Here is a 23,378-nt window from a genome sequence, read left to right on the forward strand (position 1 = left end):
TACCTCCACTGTGACTCGAAGCAGCTTTATTTTGGCTGTCTGTAACAGGCCATAGTCAATTCCAAACACCCCAGCATCTACAGGTACATTTTAACCAAATTTTCCAAAGACGTTCCAGTTATATAGGTCAATGTCTATAAGTTTCACAAAGCTGTCCACCACTGCTCACACCTTCTCTGAACCTTTGTACAGATATTGCAGAACACTACAGGTTTCTACTATATAACCGAAGCCAAGTATCTGCCTAACTTTTCAGCTAACGTTACAGATATATAGCTAAGCCAATCTGAAGGAACACAAAAGTGAAAAGTCTAGCAGTCTGATCCTGATGCATGTCTGTATTTACAGAATACACAAACTCTGTATCAAAAGATGAAATAGACAATATTTTAAACATTTTATGTATTTGAGGGATGAAACAGATGGTCCTGAAGGCCCTTTCCTTGAAGCTGCCCTTTCTGGAGACAGATTGGGGCCGCGACAACCACATGCTGCAGTCCTAATCTGCCTTGAAGCCAGTTTTTGGTTGGGGAAAAGCCTTTTCCCATCCCACTGCAGCCCCATGGTGGCTTCATGACGCTTTGGCGGCATGCTACATGTAAATGCCGTGCCACCAGAGGGCCTTGAAGCCACCCACATCTGGGAAGCTTCAAGTCAGCTTCCCGGCACCATTGAGACGTGCAGCATCTAAATCATGTGCACCGATGATGCCCAGAAGCAGGCTTTTGGGGGCCATCTGTTCCAGCCCTGAGATAGATTTTTTTAAATTGCAGAAAACCTCAGATTAGGAATGTAACCATGCAGGGTGCTAATCTTCTCTTTTATACTATGGTGTAATAAAAATTAACTTGACACCATGGTGTCAACAATACTCATGGAAGTGAGTTACACGACACATGCAGCAGAGGAAAAAAGAATACCAGCCACATATACAAATTTACATACCACAGTACCAATCCTAAACTTCCTCACAGCTGACTGTTTGCAATCATGCAGTTCACATAACCATCTTGTCTGGTAGAGGAAAAGTACTACTAGTGTCATTAGGCATTTTACACAACCCATCATTAATTCTATTATACAACTGTATAAAGTAGTCTGCAACCATATCCTGTATTTTGAATTGAATTCTTTGAGTGTGGTTACTTATGTGGCCAAATCAGCAATAGCTTTTCATAAGACAGAAGCAGAAAAAAAGGCACTGATAACCTTTCCCCTAAGTTTGCAGAAGTACAAAAACCTTAAGGAAAAAATAGTAAGAATGAGCAGAGAGCTAAACAAACAAAATGAAGGATGAGTATACTGAGTGGCTAGAGAATATTCACTGACTGCTGAGCAGAGAAGAGGAAAAAATCTCTGAAGAACAGGGAGAAGAAAATGAAGTGGGCACAAAGGCCAAGTGTGAAGAGATACAAACATTTTAAAATGACAGAAAAAAGTATCTCCATGTCTGGACAGTTTTTTGGGCATTATTATTAGCCCATGAAAAGGTTTTCAGCTGTTTACCTCAATGAAGAAAGTAAAAATCACTAGGATTCATCTGGAAAAAGATGAATCTAGAAAAATAATTCTAGTACTTATTCAAGTTTCTTACCTTAGTAATGCCAAATGATGTAGGAGGAAGAAAGGAGTGTTCACACTGTTCAAGATGCTTCTCTGAATTTGTTTTTCCAAATAAGAGTGTAACCACAAAGCCCCTATAAGAATATTACCATATTTTAAATTTTAAACATTAAAGCTTGAATGTAAATGCTTGATCTGAGTAAAAAAAAAGATAAGTGAAAATAACACAGGTGCTAAGTTATCAAGTTGTCTGTTATTAGGCTGACATTTATTGATTAATATTCTAAATAAAAATAAGAATATTCTTATTTTGTTTCCCAGGACTCTTATAGTTAATACTAAGTTGATGTTTGCATAGGTTTAAAAATAATGTTTGTAAATAATTGCATTACTGTCAAGCTGAATTTGCTTAATATATCTAAATTAGCTTATTCCTCCATTGTGAAGTCACTGTAAATTCTGTAAATGTCTGTAGCAAAAAATTGTAGAACACAGTTGTAAATAGTCAATTAAGAAGAGCTGTATCCATAAAATGAAATGAATTTCTAGAAATAAATGAAAACACAGTGCAAAACATTAATACATTTGCAGTAATTTAGAAAGATCTTGGGGAGAAAGTGGTTTAAGGTAGTGTTGGATGGAGTGGGCTTTCCTTCTGCCAGGACAGAAAGGTTGGTCCAATGTCAGAGGTTCTTTCTGGCCAGTAGCTCCAATGGCTTACTGTTTGTGCTTGGTCAATGGTAGTACTGAAAAAAGGGTGATTTGAGAATATACGTGGGTAGCTGAGGAGCCACATGATCTCCTAAAGGAATCTGAAAAGCATTATAAGAAGGGCGAAATAATCTCCCACCTACCATTGCCAGTATATGCGGAAGGATTTAGGGATGGCAATAAATTTGCCACAGATACTTTCTCACAAATACTCTAGTGGGACTGTTCTGGTACTTAACTTTACTGTACTATACACAGGGGATGTGTGCCCAAGGGCCTTATCGCATTACAAAAGAAAGACAAGAGGGAGGAAGATAGAAGCAGCTTTCTGTTTACACCTTCTCATGCCTCAAAGCACATCCATTCTGTTTCCAAGAGAGACAATCATAAACATGTGCCTTTTTGTCTTGCTGGAAAAATCTGTTTGGCAAAGCTACTCTTTTACGACTGTCTTCCTCCGGAGGAAGAATGGAAGTACTATGACATCATGCAGGAAAGTAAGCTGAAAGCTGCTTCTGTCTTGCTGCTTCTCATCTTTCTTTTGCAATGTGATAAGACCCTATGTTACTTTGATCACTAGAACAAATTTGTTCTTGACCCATATTGTTGGTTAGAGAAAACATGTTTAATTGCATTTTGAATACAGTAGATAACAGTACTCTAACAAGGGCAAAATATCCTGAAATCATTTGTTGAACTATTAGGGGAACAAAGAACAAAATAAACAGATAGGAGGAATAATATCACAGTGTAGTGGTAGCAACTATGACTAGATTCTTCAATATTGTTGTGTCTTTGAATATACCAAGGGTGTATTTAACCATGCCTGATCCTTTCTAATGCAGGGAGGCTCCCACCACCAACAAATCACCTCAAATTGGAATGCATCATTCTTAATTCTAATTATTTTTTAAAATACACAAAATGGTATATAATCACACAAAAATTATATACTTACCCACCCACAAAGCAGAGGATATAAAATGCGAAATAAAATATAGCAAATGGTCCAAATGTTATCAGAAAAAGCACAACACAAAGGCTTCCCCATCCCCATATGGAAAGACTGGTCTGGAATAAAATGAGACAGAAAACAAGTAAAGTTACAATATTATCTAAAATAATAGCAGTCAAATCATCTCTTACCTTTTTTGAACTTAGGAGACATAATTCAATTCTTTTCCCTTAAAAGCTAATGCTGTGCCAAACCCTGTTCCATGGTTTCAAGAATTTCGTCACCTCTTCTGCAGAAAAGGCAGACATTTAAAAAAAGGTTTTGAAGGGGGTATCTCTTATAGTCATTAATTAAATTAAGAGGGGGCAAAGGGTATCCTTAATAAAGTTAATACTGTCCTTAATAAAATTAAGACAGTCAGTGAGCACTAAATGTAATTTTTTTAAAAAAATGCATGTCTTTTGTGTGTGTATGTGTTTGTGTTTAATTTTTTTAAAAAAAATGTATGTCCTAGATAGATAGATAGATAGATAGATAGATAGATAGATAGATAGATGTTTTGCTCTGATAGGCATTTTTCCCTCAGGTTAAATGGGTGTCTAACTACAAAAAATAAAATTGTCCACATTTTTGCCCACCACAGTTAGCTCTCGATATTTGCTGGATTGACATTTGCGGATTCAATCATTCACATTTTTGCCATCAACCCCCCCCCCCCGACTACTTTCTTCTGCTTTCCATGACATAAGAGGCTCAGGTTCCTTGCCCCATAGAGAGAGGAGTATAGACTTAAGTAGGGCTCCCAAACTTTGACTCTTTCTGTGTTCTTGTCTCTATGGGCTAAAGAGCATAAGAAGTGTTCATCTGACAGCCGGGCATCATTATCATCTTCTTAAGCCTTGACACTGTTGTGTGAATATGCACGTGGCAGCCTTGGGCTCTGGGGATGGTGCTGGCTGTGGCAATTCCCAGGGAACCAGTAGGTATGCTCTGTGCTTCCCCCCTCCTGAAGCTTGAAGCTGCTATATGAATGTGTATATAGTAGCCTCCAGCTTCAGGACATGGTGGTAGTGCCTAGCCACTAGGCAGGAGTTCTGCCTGCTCCCCACCTTTGGCGAGCCTGTCAGCCACCCACTTTGAAAGTCAAAGCCTTGCCACTGCCTCCACTGCTGCCCAATGTATTCACTGTTTTTTCCACTTTCATGGGGATCCTGCACCCCTAATCCATATGAATGTGGAGAGCCAACTGTACAACCTTTAGGGGAAGGAAAGAAATTAAGCCCTGAAAGTACAAGATGCAGTCAGCATATTCAAAACTCTCCCTTTTCAGAAGAGAAGTTGCAGCTGCCACTTCTAAGCCTATATGGCAAAAGAAGAGCTCTGCAGATTCAAGGTGCATCCATTCCTATCTAGTGCTGCCTCTGCCTGCAGGCACCTCTCAGAGGTGAGGGGAGCAACAGGAATCATCTGGGCCCGAGTGAGGAAACAAATAGTTCTGTAAGTGCAGGGTGCTTGATGTAAAATAAGAAAACACATACACACATATATACCTTGTTTGCCTCTTAACCATAGCGTAAGACAATTTCTCAGAATGTCTCTTCCCATCAATTCTAAATGACATTTTGAATTTATCGTCAGCCCACCCCACTGGATGGCTGAAACATGAGGAGAAGCAAAGGCTGAAAATTTCAGCCCACATTATTTAGAACCCAGAAAGAGTGAGCTTGGAATATCCAGGTACATTTTAACCAGTTTTAGTAGCAGTTCCACTTGAAACAATACAGAATTTGGGATGCAGGAGCACATGGCTTCCTCACAATCTCTAAACCTTGTTTTGTTAACATACTCCTAAAACAAACATGCAGTCTGTTGCCACAAATTTCAGTAGAACTTGTAAATTTTTAGGAACAAGGTGTAAAATATTCTTATTAAATTAAAAATTCATTTTCTTAATATATTACTGGTATGTAAACTCTGTAAGAAACTCTTTAAAAAGTACAATATCTTTATAGATACTGCATATTGATAATGAGAATATTCAAACAAAATATTTTGGACAATTTTAGGAATTTTTTAACCACTTTCTAACCAGTTAAAGAACTGCGGGAAACCAGTTTATTTCCCCCTCCAAAAAACCCACCCTGAAATACCATGGAGATTTACTGTTTATTGAAGAAAACTATAATAGAACTCAGATATGAGTACTAGTAGGACTTCTGATAATCTTAAGGAAGGGGGGGAAAGTATTTAATTGAACAGCAATCCACAAATGAGTACAGAAGCCTAAACCTACTCTCAGCCACCCGCTAGCTAGCACAGGTAATCTACATAAAACTGTCTGAACCATTAGCCACAGATAGTAATAAATCACAACTAACACAAGAGGGAGCAGTTTCGACAGCACTCCATCAGAGGGCACTAGGGAGACAACTCTGTGCCCCTTCAAAAGGCAACAGTATTGTGGCTTGAACTTTCTCATTCTGTAATTTAGTCAGATACTTTATAAAAACAGGTGAGAAACAAAATGGGAAATTACAAGCAAACCAATAGCCATATGTGCAATATAATAAAAATAAACATTTTGACCCATCTATTTCAATGAAAGTGATTATTTTGATTTAATGAATTGTTTCATAATAAGCAATAAACTAAATTTTGAAATTCAGTAGAAGAGGATACGTTTGCACCTGTGATCTCCATAAATGTGGTTAAGAAGCTGGAGAGCTCTTGTCAGGATAGCTCTACTGCCCAAAGGGAGCCTTGTTGGTCTCTTCCTGGGAACCAGAGGACCTGCTTTCCCCAAGACACTTTTGAAGACTATCTTCTCTGATGGCTCCAAATTATGTTCCTCATGGGTGGCTCAACCACCCTTTTTCCTAGTCCTTTTGCTGGCTCCAGAGTCAAACTGTCACCCAATCTTCCCAATCATAGGCAGCTTGCTATCTCCAAATGCCAAGGCAAATGGGAACATGGCTGTGATGGGCCTTGGCTTCACCTGCTTCTGCAAGACGCTTGCCCTCATTCCATTTGGTACATTTGCTCTATACAAGACTTCTCCCACTCTATTTTTGGCTCCTGGGTTCTTTCTGCTCCTAGTTAAGCTATTTATCATAATAGGATCCCTACTCCTTTGTCACTGCAGCTCCACCTTAGCAATCACTCTGAGTGGCCCCTTCTGACATAGATATTTCTGGCATTCGCTTCTGCAGGCTGATTGCCAAGTTCTCTTCTATTTTCCTTTAAATGACCTGGAAGATTTACGTCACTCCTGAGTATTTTTAAACCAGGTGTGTCCCAGTCCCATGGCCAGCCCCAATGTAATTTTTAAATTTTTAAAAAACAGTTTTAAGCAGCAGCATGAAGTAGTGGTTTCAGTGTTGGACTATGACTCTAGAGGCCAGGGTTTGATTCCCAGCTCAGCCATGAAACCCACTGGGTGACCTTGGCCAAGTCACACTCTCTCAGCTTCAGGGGAGGAAGACAATGACAAACCTCCTCTGAACAAATCTTGCCAAGAAAATCGCATGATAAGGTCACCTCAGGGTCTCCATAAGTCGGAAATAACCAAGACACAAAACACACACACAGAGTCTACCTTTGCACCAGGCAGACTAATTACCATGCTGAAAATAAAATTACCACAAACTGAGTGTCTGCTCCTAAGTACACTGAATGTCCTACTAATGGATTCGGCATACATTTCCCCTGCGGAAGAAGATATGAATTACACACTCCAATAAAATATATCCAGAGTTAAGGTCCTGTTGGCCATATGGCAAAGTACAATAACATCCAAAAGCCACAAAACTTTTATTTAACCAAACTTTTGTCTTAACCAATAAAAATGCACAAAATACATGCTGGAAGCTTTTAAAGCTCCACTGGTTTCATCATCAGGCAGGAACCTCAAGAACTCAGTCCTTTCTAAGGGATTACTTCTCCTCAATGATCTTCTCCCTCTCTAATTGCAGCTAAAACACCACGAAGATAACTTTTACTGTACCAGCCTTGCTCATCTGAGTTAATAGGTATGGAGGAATGGAAAGCTTATTTGTTTTCATCTACACAGAAAGCAAAGTTGGCTAAAGCTGCATGTTTTTTCCCAATGAGCTATTTAGGTTTTTTTTTTTCACACGGCAAATCACTTTGCTGGGAACCAATGTAGTGGTTTGAGCAATGGATTAGGAAAATGGGAGACCAGGGTCTGAATCCCCATTAGGCCATGAAAACCACTGGGTGACACTGGGTAAGACACATTCCCTCTCACCACCAACCCCAAGGAAGACAAAGGCAAACTCCCTCTGAAAAAAACTTGCCAAGTAAACCCTGTAACAGTTTAGCCTTAGGGTCACCTGAGTCAGAAATGACTTGAAGGCACACAACAACAACAACAAAAACCACTTTGTTTCCTACTTCAGAAACATATGGCTACTACCCCTCTCATTTTTCAAGTTCTATCCTACAAGATCACATATACAACATCTATATCATAGTGCCTAAAGCACACAGGATTTCAAGATGTAGCTCTGCTAGTCATGTGACTAAAACTAGTGAACATGCTGACTATATCCTTATTGTCTCACATGATAAGTTCTTCAGTTCTGTCTGAAGACTTATACAGGAAAACAATTACCATTCTATAAATGTCCAAATAGGATAAAATTGACTGCTCTGGTAATACCTCTCCTTAATATACAATCTTGAAGTTATTTTAAAATTAAATAACAGTTCAACAAATGTACTGTAATCTATTTATACATATATTTCTTTTGTATGTTTGGTAAGATACAGAAGCAATAGAAAAAATTGAACTGGATTTTATTTTACATGTATTCATTATGTTTTTTCAGGAAATAATAATAATAATAATAATAATAATAATAATAATAATAATAATAATAATAATTTTTAAAAATTATTTATTTATAGCCCGCCCAATCACAAAAAATCCTGGCGGGTTACAGCGATAAAAATAAAAATACAGTGTGACCTTTTTTTACGTGGAGGATCCGTTCCGGACTCCCCCACGTAAAAAAACCCCGCGTATGTTCGAGCCCCATTGAAAGTAATGGGACTCGTGCGTGTGGCGGTGGTGGTGTGCCCTCCATTCATATAAATGGGACGCACCAACCCTTGCACCCCGCACGCTCCCACGCGGCTCCCTCACAGCTTTCAGCATATGCTGAAAGCCGCATATTACGTGGGCACACTGTACATACAGAATACAATAAAAAATCAAAATCAGCCCCTTGCTGCTCCCTCACTCCCTCCAGGCTGCAAGATGACAGTTGCCTTGGAGGGAGAGCTCCTTCTCTTGAAGGAGCCCCATGTCTCTGGATGATCTCTCCCACTGGCTTTGTGTAAATGTTAAACAGCATGGGGGACAGGATGGCGCCCTGAGGGACGCCAGTTGTCAGATCTTTTACGAAAGCAGCTGTCCTCCAGCATCACCATCTGGAATCTACCCGAGAAGTAGGACCGGAACCACTGCAATGCAGTGCCTCCGATACCTAACTCCCTCAGGTGCTCCAGAAGGATACTGTGGTCAATGGTATCGAATGCCACTGAGATGTCCAAGAGCACCAGCAGGGTCACACTTCCCCTGTCGATGCCCAGACAGAGATCATTGACTAAGGTGACCATGGCAGTCTCAACTCCGTATCCCACCCTGAAGCCGGTTTGAAATGGGTCCAGATAATCGGCTTCATTCAAGACAGCTTGGAGTTGGAGGGCAACAGCCCTCTCATCATTTTGCCTAAGAATGGTAGTAAGGAAACTGGTCTGTAATTGTTTCTTATCAGGGGGTTAAGAGAGGGTTTTTTCAGAAGTGGTTTGACCACCGCTTGTTTAAGCTTAGATGGAAAGTTTTCCTCCTTGAGAGATACATTAATTATAGATTGAAGTAATGTTGTTACTGTTAAGGAAAAAGCAACATGGGATATACAGTCAAAGAAATAAAACTTGTATGTGAGAGTCAGGGTGACTCAGCAGAAGCAATTAGGAGCCACACAGGTGTAAAAGGTAATGTAATTAACAAGTCCTAAATGCCAAGGACAGAAATGCAAAGTGGATAATTGAACACACCTGAGAATTGTTAAGTGGACAAGGCTGAGATGATGAAATCATTAATTATGGGATGAAACAAGAGAACCAATGAGAATGGTTGTACACCCCACTGGGTGGAAACTGACAAGAGTGGGTGGTATTTTGCAATGACTATAATAATGGCTATGAATCCCAATGTATTTTGTGGGTAGTAGTGGGGAGCTGTATATAGTAGAATAAAGTAGATCTTTTATATAAGACTACTGAGTTGTCTGGTGTCTTGGGTGAAGATACAAGAGCCAGCTGGATCCTGAAGAAGTGTGAAGACTTCTGTGGAAGCAAGAGTGAGAAGGCTTGGAGAGTTTATCAGGGTCTTCAGCCTAATCTCTGTAACTCTGCTGCTTTAGAGCAAAGCTTCAATCACTGGCCAAAACTGATCAGCACCGGTGCGTAACAAGGTGGTGAGTTCGAGCCAGAGGTGAAGAGCTACAACTCCCATCATCCCTGACTGTTACTGCATCTCCTCCCTGAGCGGTCAACCAAGATGGGCAAGGATCAAGGGGGCACGTCGTACTCCTTACACTTCCAAGAAGCTTGTCCACTTCATCGGTATTTACAAACTCAAAGTGATCCAGTCTAACATGGTACACAGAGTCACTGGACGCCTCTCTTATAGTTTATGTTATATTACTGGCATCAAGATCAGCCCTGATCTGAGAGATTTTATCAGCGAAAAGGTAATTGAATAAGTCACAGCAGGCTTTAGTTGGTTCTAGAAGAGGGTTCAGGGTGGGAGTTCGCTGGGTTAACTCTTTAACCACCCTGAACAGCTCTGCTGGATGAGACTCTGCTGATGCAATACGAGCAGCATAGAACGAGTTCTTTGCTGCGTCAACTGCCACTCCATAGGCATCAAGAAGAGCCTTATGGCGTGTCTTATCAGATAAGCGGTGATGTTTCCACCAGTGGTGTTCTAGTCATTGCGCGGCCCGCTTCATTTTTCGAAGATCTTGAGTGTACCATGTTTTTTTTATCAGAAGCAGGCCGGACAGGATGCTTGGGAGCGATAATGTCTATAGCCCTGGTAACCATTGGGGGAAATCCATAAGGTATTTCACTGAGAGGTTACTCTCATAGTTCAGTGACTCACTATAGCTCAAAAAAACAAACAAAACACAAACCAAACAGCTGCATTAATATACTGTTTCATACTGAACTAACAGTGTCTAAGCGGTTTACAACTGTAAGCTAATTGCCCCCAATAATCTGGGTACTCACCAATTTTAGCGACCTCGGAAAAATGCAAGCCTGAGTCAAGCTTGAGCCCTTTCACTGGCATTGAACACACAACCTTATGATTTTGAGTGGGTGGCTGCAGTACAGGCATTTAAACACTACGCCACCAGGGCTTTTCAAGATACCCACAAATACAGGGAAATGCAGCACCAAGGAAAACATTGGATCAAGGTTAGAGTTGAAACCTGTCAGATTTGCAAGGTCAAAAGGAGAAACACACAAGGCACCCCAGAAGGGCATGGATGAAGAAGCAAAAGTAGAAAGACACACATAATACAGAAACAGACTAGATTCTGTCCAAACTCTGGTCCTCCAGGTGTTTTGGACTTCAGTTCCAAGAATCTCAGACCATTAGCCAAGATGGCTGAGGTTTCTGGGAGCTGAAGCCCAAAACACCTGGAGGGCCAAAGTTTGGACATCACTGATGTAGGCTGACTTGACAGTATTTATAATCAGGATTACGATGGTGCTGGAGCCATACTGGAGTCAGCATTTTCCTCAGTGTCTAAACAGCTCAAAGGCACCAGATACCATATGATCTTGGAAACTAAGTAGTATCACTATGTTTAGTACTTGGATGGGAGACCACCAATGAATACCAGATGCTATAGGCTATATTTCAGAGAAAGGAACTGCTAAAACTATATCTGAGTATTCCTTGCCTAAGGAAAACCTATGAAATTCATGATGTTGTTATAAGTCGACTGGTGACTTGAAGGCATGCACATAACACTCCAGGAGGTATCCCAGTTTCCAGCATGTATCTAAATTATCTTGAGAATATCAAGCTCTCTCTCTCAAGTAGTAGTCCTTTTCTGAGTTTGGCAGGGACTGCTCAATGCTCAACATGTATCCTCACTATTTATATAACACCATCTATGTTTACAATGCTTTTCAAAGACAGTTTTGACAGGCCCCTTCCCCAAGGGGCTTACAATCTAAAAACAGAAAAAAGGAAGCAGGGGAAGACTGCATGAGCACTTGAAATATACATGTTATAAGTTAAGATAGATCAGGCAATAGTGCAAATGCATTTTTGTTACCTAAACAGCCATGGAGACGCCCCAGAAACCTCATAACTGTTAGTTGAAAACAGTTAAATTCCCACTCCCTTTAAAGTATGGAAATACAGTACTAGCTTCCAATTTTACAAATCTCAATTCTTTTCTGTGCATCCGTCTGTAAGGGTCTCATCAGAAATATCAAATATTTCTATGTGAAGACTCAGTCTAGCAGAAATGTGGACACATTAAGATGGCAGAAGCATACATTAAAGCAAAATCTTTGATTCTGTAGACCAGGGTTTCTCAACTAGGTTTTCCCAGAAGCCTAGCATTTTGTGAGAAGTCACTAGGGTTTCTGTGAGAGCCCATGATTGAAAAATTAAATAAATAAAGGCTTTTTAAAATGTATCTTTAGAGATAATAATTTTTATACAGGGGTTCCCCGAGTCCTCAAGTTATTTCAAAGATTCCTCATGAGTAAAAAGACTTAGAAAGACTGATGCAGTTTATGAAAAACTATGTATTATTCCTAAAAGAAATGAGTGTGCCACAACATTTGATTGTTCTGATGCATACTCTATACTCGGGACAAGAGACCACTGTGAGGAAAGAAAATGGAGAAACAGAATAGTTTCCAATTGGCAGTAGGTCAGACAATGCTGCATTTTATCAACCTATTTAATTTATATGCAGGTCATGTCATATGGAAAGCTGTATTAGACTTGGAGGAAGGAACCATGAAGTCTGGAGGAAGGAACTTCAACAATCTAAGGCACACAGATGATATACTACTAGCAGAAAATAGCAATTGGAACAATTACTGAAGAAAGACATAGAAACAAGTACAAAGGTACATCTGAACAATAAGAAAACATCTAAACAATAAGAAAACAAAAATAATGTCCACAGCTTTAGATAACTTCAAAGTCAAGGATGAAGACAATGAAATAGTTTCTATGCCTTGGTTCATTTATAAATCAAAATGGAAACAATAGTGAAGAACCAGGAGGCTAGGACTTGGAAATGCAGCTATAAAAGAACTAATGCAAAAATATATAATTGTGTATCAAAATCAGAATCATCCATGCCATAATATTTCTGATTTTGATGTGTGACTGTGAAACCTGGACAGTGAAGAAAGTTGTCAGGAAGAGAATCAACTTATTTGATATTTGGTATTAGAGAATTCTCCAAGTATCATAAACTAAACTGAGGCTATGGTACTGTGGACATACAATACAATGAGACAAAATGGCTCATTAGGAAAAAAAACATGCTGCCTGATATGGTGAAAGGCAGTAGGAAAGAGGAAGATTGCATTAAAAGTGCACAGACTCAATCAACAAAGCCATGGCCCTGAGTTTGTAAGACCGTAATAACAGGGTTTTCTTGGAGATCTCTCATCCATAAAGTTGCCATAGATCAAAGCTGATTTGACAGAAATTAACAAGAGAAGCAAACCGCTACTAGAATTTTTGTGCAATCTTCTCTATGTCTCTCTGTCACTCAAACAAATTGCTACTGAAGTTGAAAAATCAAAGGATCAAAGAACTTACAGTTCTGGCTTAAAGTTGCTCCCAATCCAGGGAAATGGTGTTGGACGGTGTACTTGGGAGCAAGCAGTTTTTGTGTCGCCCCCCCCCCCCACCCTCAAGTCAGGTAACTCACAGCTGAGTGAGAAGTCTTTTTGTACATAGAACCAGTTCCCTAAAAATAGAGCAGGTGTTCATGTGCATCTATAAATAATTTCACACAATGCACAAACAGAAACCAGAAAGCTTAAATATACTACTTCAGCATGTGAAGTATTTGCAAACTTACACACAAAGATTGCTGGGGGAAATATTCTTCTGTAATAGTTTTAGTAATGAGATACCACTTCCAAAACCACCATCATCATCATCATCATCATCATCATCATCATCAGTGTGCCCCCCCCCCCGAGATTAGCTGGACTCCACCCTGAGGCCACTACCTCAGGCTTCGGTAGGGCAGAAATAACATGGGATTCCACTAGGCTCCAGTGGGCCTAACAAAATGAAAAGCAGCAAAAGCCAGAGCAGCTGTAAAAATGACATCATTATGTAAGAAAGTAGTGCTTGCCAAAGAACTAATGAGCCTAGATTTGCACTCTAACCTAACCAGTTCCCTCTTTCTCTCAATGATTATTTAGTCACACAAAATCAGTGCACCTCAGTAAACTCAATCACTTCAAATGAAGGATGCCTAAGGAATTTGTTCTGCATTTATCCCAAAGAAAACTGTCTCATCCATATCCCCTGGTTAATGTGTTAATTGTAACATAGGGCCCAAATAGACAACCCAAAATAATGCTGCTTTGGGTCACTTTGGAGGTATGCTGTTTAAATTATGCATGCATCCTAAGAGGCCAGAAGTCATGCCAAAGCCATGCTCCAGTCCTTAAGTATCTGACAGGTGAAGGAAGCATTCTTTAAAACTTAAGTGTTATAAGGAGGTCCAAAGTAGCTGAAGGTAACAGATATTTAAAGCAGCTAAAAAGCATATCTGCTGCTGAGACTACAAAACACGCATTCAAAATGTACCTAGGAGTGATGAGACATAACAATGTAATGTTCTTCCTTTGACTATTGTATGGCAAAGATTCCAAATTAGGTTCATAGGAACTATGGTGAGCCCTTCCCATCTGCAGGGGATCACTTCTGGGTCTCCCACAGATGGGAAAAAACACAAGAGCTGAAGCCTATATTAGTGAATGGGTGGTGATGTGCATGCATCCACATTGGTGAGGCTGCATGCATATGCCACCACTGACTAATATGATGTGGGGTGGTCCACTGGAGCTCCAATCTGCTAATGGCTTGCCTGCCAATACAGCAGCCCCACTGTATTATCTGCAGGCACACTAAAAAGCTTAATGCAGCACCTTGGAATATTATAAACATGTACTTAAAAACATGCAAGAGTAAAAAGAAGTAATAGATTAAGTAGCATCTTGGTATGTGTTAGGATTTGGTTCCAAGAATCCTCACAGTTATCAAAATCTGTGGATGCTTAAGTCCTATTAAATACAGTGGTGTAGTGAAATGGTGTGTCCCTTATATAAAACAGCAAAATCACAGTTCGCTTTTTGGTATAAATATTTTCAAACAGTGGATGTTTGAATCTGTGGATAAAGAATCCCTGGATACAGAGGCAGACTGTAATATGGAAATGGAATGCAAGAAATTTTAGATGGAACAAATAAGGAAATGGTATTAACTAGACACAGGAGGTTATCACATAGAGAATAAGAATGGGAGCAAAGTGGATTGCTCCCATCCTTATGCTGTTCTTATAGCACGATCACGCAAAATATTATCACACATGTCGCACTCATTCCATCATTATCCTGTAAATGAAGTAGAATTGTCCCATCAGTTTTCATTAACAGAAACTTCCATTACTGAAAAATGACAGGTCAATTTCATTTCATTGACAGGATGATGGGATAAGTGCATCGTCATCTGATAATCTTTGTGTGATTATGCAAAAAGGACAGGATTGATCTGCTTTGCTCCTATCCCTTTTCCTGTGTGATAATCTCCACAGAGTGATCCACCTACTTCAGACTCCATTTATACATGCTTCTTCCTAGCAGGCTGTTTTTCAGATTTATAGAGAGAGAACATTCAAGCAATAGGTCTCCCATCTCTGTGTGAAATGATACCTTGAAACAAAAACCATTTATTGCAACACTTCTGCTAATTTGTATATCTGCTTTCAACATCTGCACATTAGCCTTAGGCACTTGGAAAATCCTAACAGTCTGTTGGGTAGAATGAGTTTTGGAAATAGTGCTTAGCACAAAACAGTAAAATCCATTGGCCTTGACACACCAATTCTTCTCATCTCCCCATAAACAAATGAAAAACAAAGAAACAGAAAGTTTTTGTAGGTTTTTCAGGCTATGTGGCCATGTTCTAGCAGAGTTTATTCCTGACGTTTCGCATCTGTGGCTGGCGAAACGTCAGGAATAAACTCTTCCAGAACATGGACAAATAGCCCAAAAAACCCACAAAAAACTATGGATGAAGCCTTCAACTTCACAAAGAAACAGAAAGTTTCTATATGAAAGGGGTATATGCACACAGACTATTTCACCACACAAAGGAAGAGGTTTATAGCAGTATTTTTTTCATTTCCATACTGAAATCAGACCAATTTCAGATACAGGTTATTTGATAAGTAGTTTAGTTCTATTCTGAACTCTAACAGTGTCATAACAGTGAAAGGGAATTTCAAAACCTATGGCATAATGCAGGCAAAGGTAAGCACTTTTAAACCCTGATTTCAGCATCAGCCTTAAACATGTTCTCAAGCATTTATATGTATTATTTGCATATTTCATATTGTTATTCAGTCACATACCAAGACCATTCTTGTTATAAACACAAATACAAATAAAATAGATGCCATAACATAATAAAAGCAAAATAAACTAGAATGATTTAAATTGCAACCAAAATCTCCAGAAAATTAGGTCTTTATTGGAGCAGAAGATAAATTCAGGGAAGGTATAACCAGTAAGCCAAATTTGAAAAAGCCCTGACTTTTCTGTGTCTATTAATTCTCAATGTACACATCTGCACATAAAGAGATTGGCAGTTTTTCAAGTATCCTACTCCTGAACTTCAAAGATATTTACAGTCCAAATCACCACTATGAAGTGGGTCTGAGTCCAAAACACACAGTAGAAATAATCCAGTTTCAGACCACTGTAACTTCCTGACAGTAAGGGCTGTTCGACAGTGCAACAAACTCCCCCGGAGTGTAGTGGAGTCTCCTTCCTTGGAGGTGTTTAAGCAGAGGCTGGATGGCCATCTGTCGGGGATGCTTTGATTTGGATTCCCTGCATGGCAGGGGGTTGGACTGGATGGCCCTTGTGGTCTCTTCCAACTCTATGATTCTATGATTCTAACTGCCCTGGCTCAGTGGTAGGGAATTCTGAGAACTGTAGTTTATTGTGGCCTGTGAGTTCTCTGACAGAGAAGGCTAAATGTCTCACAAAACTATAGTTCCCAGAATTCCCTAGCATTGAGCCAGGCCAGTTGACACACTCTAAAATGGGATTATTTCTGCAGTGTGTTTTGGACCAAAGTTGGCCTAGTAAAGGCATTTGATCTGTAGTCTGTCTTGAGTAAAGCTGCACTTCTTTCAAAAGAGCAGCTATGTAGTTTGGGACTACTCTAGCTCCATTTCTGTCCTGCTCTCTGAGGAAAGTAGGATATTTAATATTTTTTTAATGAGACTTCCTCTCACAAGGAGGTATTTCTCTGCCTCTTGTACCTAGCACATCAAGTCTTCCCTGCGTGATGTAGTGAGTCAACAGGAGCAAGGATCAACTAGGCACATAATAAACTGTATTTTGAATTTCCTAATCCCCTGTGTTCCCAGGCCTTAAGAAAAAGTTCATCCAACAACACAGGACCAGATGAAATTCTAGACACTTGCATAACTTAAACCAATTCAACTGTCCCATTTAATTACTATGCAAGCAATTTTGTCCTCACAATATTTTTCAGGCGTGTGACATCAGTCTTCCAAGGGTTCCTAACTACAATATGGGATGGGCTGAAGAAGAACTGGTGAAGCTCTGATGGACAACGCGATGTAGATTTGATGATGTTTGAAAAGAATTAGGTTTGCCAACTGTAGTTCAGATTTACTGCAAGAGTTCTACCAATGGTACTTTGTTTTCCAACTGTTTTCATTGCCCTCAACTCTCCAGATAAGTAAGAAATAGACCAGGATCTCTATTCAGGAGAAGCTGAAACATAGGAACTAGTGTATCTGCCATCAAATCAACTTCACATTCCACAAAGTGATCAGGATATTGATAGACGCATCAATAATATCAACTGGAATCCCATCCAAAGCTAAGAGATATTCTGCAGATTCCATGACTTCCAAGAAGACAATCCAAACTGGTTGCCCAATTTTGCAGTGGCAAATAACTGCTGTGAGCTTAACGTCAACCGGGGGGGGGGGGGGGGAGTGTCACTATGGAAAAAAGTTGAGAACAAAATTATTTACTACTAGATCATCCTCTTTTGTCTAGTTAGAAAATTATTGGAAAAATTCCAGACTTTCTCTTGAGCCAAGAACAAGAAATACCCTATTCAGTGATGGCGAACCTATGGCACATGTGCCAGAGGTGGCACTCAGAGCCCTCTCTGTGGGCACACATGCTGTCACCCTAGCATTGAGTTTGCCAGAGTTTCTTACTAGAAAGCCAGAAGGATGTGGCACTTTGCAATAAATATGTAGGGTCTGGGTTTCGGCACTCGGTCTGTAAAAGGTTCACCATCACTGCCCTATATCCTGTATACTGCATCCTGCAGCATCCTGCAGCAATATATGTTACTTTCTATTTCAATCTGACAATTGTGTATATTAAATACTATACGAGTAAGAACATGCAATATATTTGGTTTTTGCTGTTCTTGTTCTTGTTGTGTGCCTTCAAGTTGTTTCCATCTTAAGGTAATTCTAAGGTGGACCTATCATGGGATTTTACTGGCAAAATTTGTTCAGAGGAGGTTTGCTATTGCCTTCCCTTGAGGCTGAGAGCATGTGACTTGTCCAAGATCACCCAGTGGATTTCTACAGTGTTTGTAAAGCTTTCTAAAGTGGGACCTTAGTATCTGCCGACTTGCCAACTGCAGATTTGAGCATCCGCAGATGACAAGCCCCCATCATCCCCAGTGATGGTGTGGCAATATGGGCTTGAGCATCCGTGGATTTGAGTATTCACAGGGGGTCTGGAATGGATAACCCATGAATACCAAGGTCCCCTTCTATAGGATTACTTTTGTTATTGCTATTCTTTTTGATTGGCGTGCTTTTTTGTCACCACACTGACATCTCTCTGTCCCTCTGTCCCACCATTACCATTCGGCAAGAATGGTGTTAAACTCCATTAATTCTACAGTGCAGATGCAGTTTTGTTAATCCATCCAGATGTCACTTCAAAGACAAATGCTTACTGTAGTTGCCACAGATCTTTTTTTTTAAAAAAAAAATCTTTAGAAGACATGAAGGCCAAGGTTGATGATCAGAACAAACAAGATTTAGATCTTTAGCTGTAGGCTAATATAATCTGCGGGAAAATAATCTTTTCTCCTTTCTGATACCTTGAATGGGAAGGGGAAATGCGTCTCATCAATCAACATTGCTACAGTTTTCATAAGTAAGGAATTCATTAATTTGTTTAGAATATTTATATTCTACTTTTAAAGAAAAAAAATCTTATGAAGTTCATATAATGGCTGCCAAATACACTACAACTCAAATGGCAGAACAATCTTGTGTCAACTAGAAGTCTGCTGAAGGGACAAGAAAGGAAGTGTTTTCTAGGATGCCACTATAGCTCCTGGCAATATTGTAGAGCTGTGGGGTCCAGTTGAGCAGCTGGTCTATCTTGGCAAAGAACATGTCACACTATCTCGAATACATTATAAGGAACATCAGAGGACATAATCCACTATTTAAACCCAAGAAACTTTAATATGAGGGCTAAGTATCCCCATCTTTCATAATGTTATTGATTACTCTACTGGGTAATAACATGCACATTTGATGCTTTGCCATCCCAGCAATCTCAGTATAAATGCTGAAGTTCCTCATGACAAATATTCCTAGATGTCCTAACCTATCAGTTTGGCTTGTAAGGTATGTTGCTGAGGGGGAGGGGGACTTTATCACAGGACTCAAAAGCTACACATCGTTATATATCTTTCTAAACTGCAAGCACCTCCAAAATTACAGGAAGATCTCAATTTATGTAAGGGCAGTGTTGCTGGACCCACGATTCAAACTGAGATTGATATAAACAGGTGAGGCCAGTTAAATAGGATATTACTAGAGATGAGGGGAAAACATTTGGTTGGAACTGAAGCAGCCACAAAGTTAGTGATTTTATTCAATCCACCACCAATTCTAAAGCACAAAACCTTCCTTTTTTCGGGCTACAGATGTTATCCAGAGGAACCAGAAACAGCAGCAACTGCTGATTCTATACTTGACTCAAGTGACCTTACTTGACATTAGATGACAGTTCCTCTTCATAGTAGTAAAGACAGAGGGTAACTGGTAAGAACTGTGTTCTTCTACTGTGCTTTCTCCAGTAGGTTTCCCAGGTAGAGGAAACACATCAGGAGGCAGCATATCTCCTGCTGGGTCTTCTGCAGCTAGTTCAGAGGAAATGGCAGGAGGAGAGGCGGCACATTGCCTGCTGTGTTCTCTCCAGCAGGCTTCCCAAGTAAAGAAGGCAGGCTTAGGTTGTTCACATCCCACCTAAGCAAGCAAAGTAAAACCTTTCAATATCAAAACTCCTATTGCATCATTCCCTTTCCAATCCCCTTTTAAGAAGGCAAAGAAAACCTGTTTCCACTAGCAATGCCAAAATGGAGTTGTTTACTTTGCCTCCCCACTCCCTTAACCCAGGCAGGTAAAAGAAAACCAGTTGCCCTTTCTTGTTACTCCAAACGCCATGCTAAAACTCCAAAGACACTCTCTCACTTCCTCCTCATTCCCTAACCTGTCCTTCCTTGCTCTCCTGCAATGCTCAGCTACACAGGCACTCTGGGAAAGCTAAGCATTCTGAATAAGACTTTCAAGTATTCATTGATTTCTGAAGAAACACTGTAAGTTTGAAATGATGTACATTGGGGAAGAGACTTGCTTATATGTAGAAAAGCAATCACAACAATGATAAAATGATATCAATACTTTTCACAGTAAAACTGTACAGATGGCTCCATATACATTTGACCCTTCACATTTGCAGCCTTGACATTTGTGGATTTGATTATGTGCAGTTTTGATTAATATGTTCTCTCTAGGAATTTCTAGGACCTCCAGCAAAACTCTGCCAGAAGTTGACGATAGAGTTGTGCTGGAGAACCTAGGTCCTACAGAAATACTTCTGTGGGCATCTGTAGGTCCTCCAGCATGATTCCATTATTAACTTCTGGCAGACGTTGACCACAGAGTTGCACTGCAGGACTTCAAGAAAGGACCCCAGAAAGGTGTTCTCTTAGGTAAAAAGAATAATGGGTTTTTTATTTGTGGTTTTTCCACATTCATGGGGGTACTTTATCCCTAACCCTAGCAAATGTGGAGGACCACTGTATAAACCTCCCCTCATTGACTGAAGCAAGCACCTAAGCTTTGCTTCTATTTTGTTTACAGGGGGAAAAGACAAGCTACTTATACCCATAACTATGGTAAAACCATGACAATTTCACTTTCAATCTGCAATTAAACATTTTATCAGGAGAAAGGTTTTTATTTTATATTCCCTTCACTTCAAGAATGACTGTATATTTTTATATGAGATAGGATGTTTTAAGAGTGTTTTTTACAATGTAGCTTTCTACACAGGACTGCTTTTAGATGTTTTTCAAAGAAGCAATTCATGTGAAAAGCCTTTTGTAAGAACTGGTGATTTTCATCAGACTTTTGTCTGAGGAAAGAGAGATGAGGGGAATTCTAGCTTTCCATTTATAAATCTACCCTTGCTGAAAATCCACTTAGCTGACTAATGCTAACAATTTGAATTTGGAGTGTATGTCTTTGCTGCTAAAATTATCAGGATTTTTAGCAGACAAAGGCACAAATATAAATTCTGATATTTATTACTAAATTGCCAAAGTAAAACCAATTAACATATTAGACAAAAACAAGGGTGGGCTGGATATTTCAAGGAACAAACTTACCTGGTCCTTAAAAAAAAGACCTCTATAATACAAACCGATGATCCTCTTCCTCAGATGACTGCCCAATAATAACACCCACAAATGAAGGCCAACAAAGAGATAAATGTATTTCAATCTTATTCTCTTCCTTCTCCTATCAGCAGCCAACATATGGCATTAAAAAAATAAGTACAGAGGTACCCCGGGTTACGAAATTAATTCGTTCCGCCGCCGCTTTCGTAACCCGAAATACTTCGCAAGCCGAAAAACCCATAGGCGCTAATGGGGAAAAGCCGCGATTTCGTGTGAAAAAGCGCCGAAAAGCACCAAAAAATTTTTCGTAACCCGAAAAAACCTTCGTAACCCGGAACAGTTTTTTTTAATGGATTTTTTTCGTAACCCGGAAATTTCGTAAGGCGGCGCATTCGTATCCCGGGGTACCACTGTATCCAGTCAAGGATAAGTCAGCCCTTCCTATCCATGGATTCTGCATCCACCAATTCCACTCTCCATAATTCAAAAAGCAAACCTTGATTTTGCTATTAAATATAAGGAACACCATTTTACTACTCCATTGTAGATAATGGGACTTAAGCGTCCACAGATTTTGGTATCTTTGGGATTTCTGGAACCAAACCACAGTGGATACCAAGGGCCCACTCTACTATAAGTGAGTTTACATATAGTTGTCCCTCCTTTTTCGCAGGGGATCTGTTCCGGATCCCTTGCGCAAACAGAGTTTCACTTATATTCAAGCCCAATTGACTTGAATATAGGTGTGTGGCTGACAGAGCACGTGCCCCATTGTTTTCCCCTCCATTCATCCTTCGTGCATAAGCGAGAGACACGAGTTTCAAAACCGCAAGAACTGAGGGAGGACTGTAGACTGTTCCTAAGTTTTCTAGGCTGAGCTTCAAGTTGTTTCATCGCTTCTGATGGGGGTAATATCTCTTTATAGTAGGCTTTTTAAAAGTTATTGCTACATTCCTAACATTAAACCAGAGCATTGCTAAAAACTATTACTTTATTCAGTTGTCCTGACAACATTTTCTAGCTAAAACTTAGTGATTATGTCTTGCAGAGAATCCACTGCCTGTTTTGACAATTAGTACAGCCTTGTGTTATCCCACAGGAAAGCCATGTTCATTGTTACATTGTAAACAGTTCAAGTCAAGGACTATCATGTTCTGTTGAAGTAACAGTTAGACATGTATTAAGGAACAGCTTTGCAATCTTCTGCCTTCATAAAACTGGAGAAGCTTGCAAATTTAATTGTTGAAGAATCTACAAATACCAGATAGGGATGCACTGTATTCTGCAGAAGATCCAGGGCATATTCAGCTTCTGTCAATACTAGTTAACACAAAATGTATCTTAGAACACACACAGAGTATGCCCCAAATACTTCAACCAGTATTATTATTATCATCATCATCATCATCATCATCATCATCATCATCATCATCATCATCATCATCATCATCCTTTATTTATAAAGCGCTGTAAATTTACACAGTAGTGAAGGAAGAGTTGGCAGTGAGGACTATAACCCAAATAGATATTTGTGAGCACCTGAATACAAAATTTCAGCCTATAAAATGGAGTGCTGCAATATAGCAGACTGTATATGAAGTACCTTTAACATAAAAGTATGTGTTAAAGCACAGGAAAACAGCTATTCTGTCACTCTATATTTAGACAAGTTCAGATTTGCGAATGCGAAAAGAAAAGAAAAAAGGGCTGACAAGCCACTGTTACTAAAACATTTTCTACCTAGTACAAATTGTTAGAAAATTATGTTTATAGACGCATGCTGGGCTGCATCAGACTGACTTACTTCCCTATGCTTCATCAACAAAGGCACCAGATTTTATTATCTGCTTACAGAACCATCATGTTTGTATATTACTCCATGTGTTTCATCCTTGTCTAGCAAGCTTCTGCATTCTTTGAGAGGTCCAGCAATGGATTTTTCTAGTGCAACTATTGTTAATTCAGTTAACAAAGTTGATGTGTTTTAGGCATTATGTGTATGACAGAAAATGTAATATCAGAGGCAGAAACAACATGAAAAAAATAGAGATA

At 39.6% G+C, this 23,378-nt stretch overlaps 1 protein-coding gene across 3 annotated transcripts in view; it reads right to left on the minus strand.

Annotated features, from left to right (window-relative positions):
- Positions 1-23,378, minus strand: part of SNX13 (sorting nexin 13) — an 87,754-nt gene that overhangs the window by 47,029 nt on the left and 17,347 nt on the right. For all 3 annotated transcript variants that reach the window (XM_042472390.1, XM_042472391.1, XM_042472389.1), the window contains exons 2-3: positions 3,233-3,345; positions 1,595-1,697 (exon numbers count right to left, since the gene is read on the minus strand). In XM_042472390.1, coding sequence (XP_042328324.1) covers positions 1,595-1,697; positions 3,233-3,345 — 216 coding nt within the window. The remainder of the gene's footprint in view (positions 1-1,594; positions 1,698-3,232; positions 3,346-23,378) is intronic.

Source organism: Sceloporus undulatus, chromosome 6, assembly GCF_019175285.1.
Source record: "Sceloporus undulatus isolate JIND9_A2432 ecotype Alabama chromosome 6, SceUnd_v1.1, whole genome shotgun sequence".
In the NCBI taxonomy this organism is placed as follows: Eukaryota; Metazoa; Chordata; class Lepidosauria; order Squamata; family Phrynosomatidae; genus Sceloporus; species Sceloporus undulatus.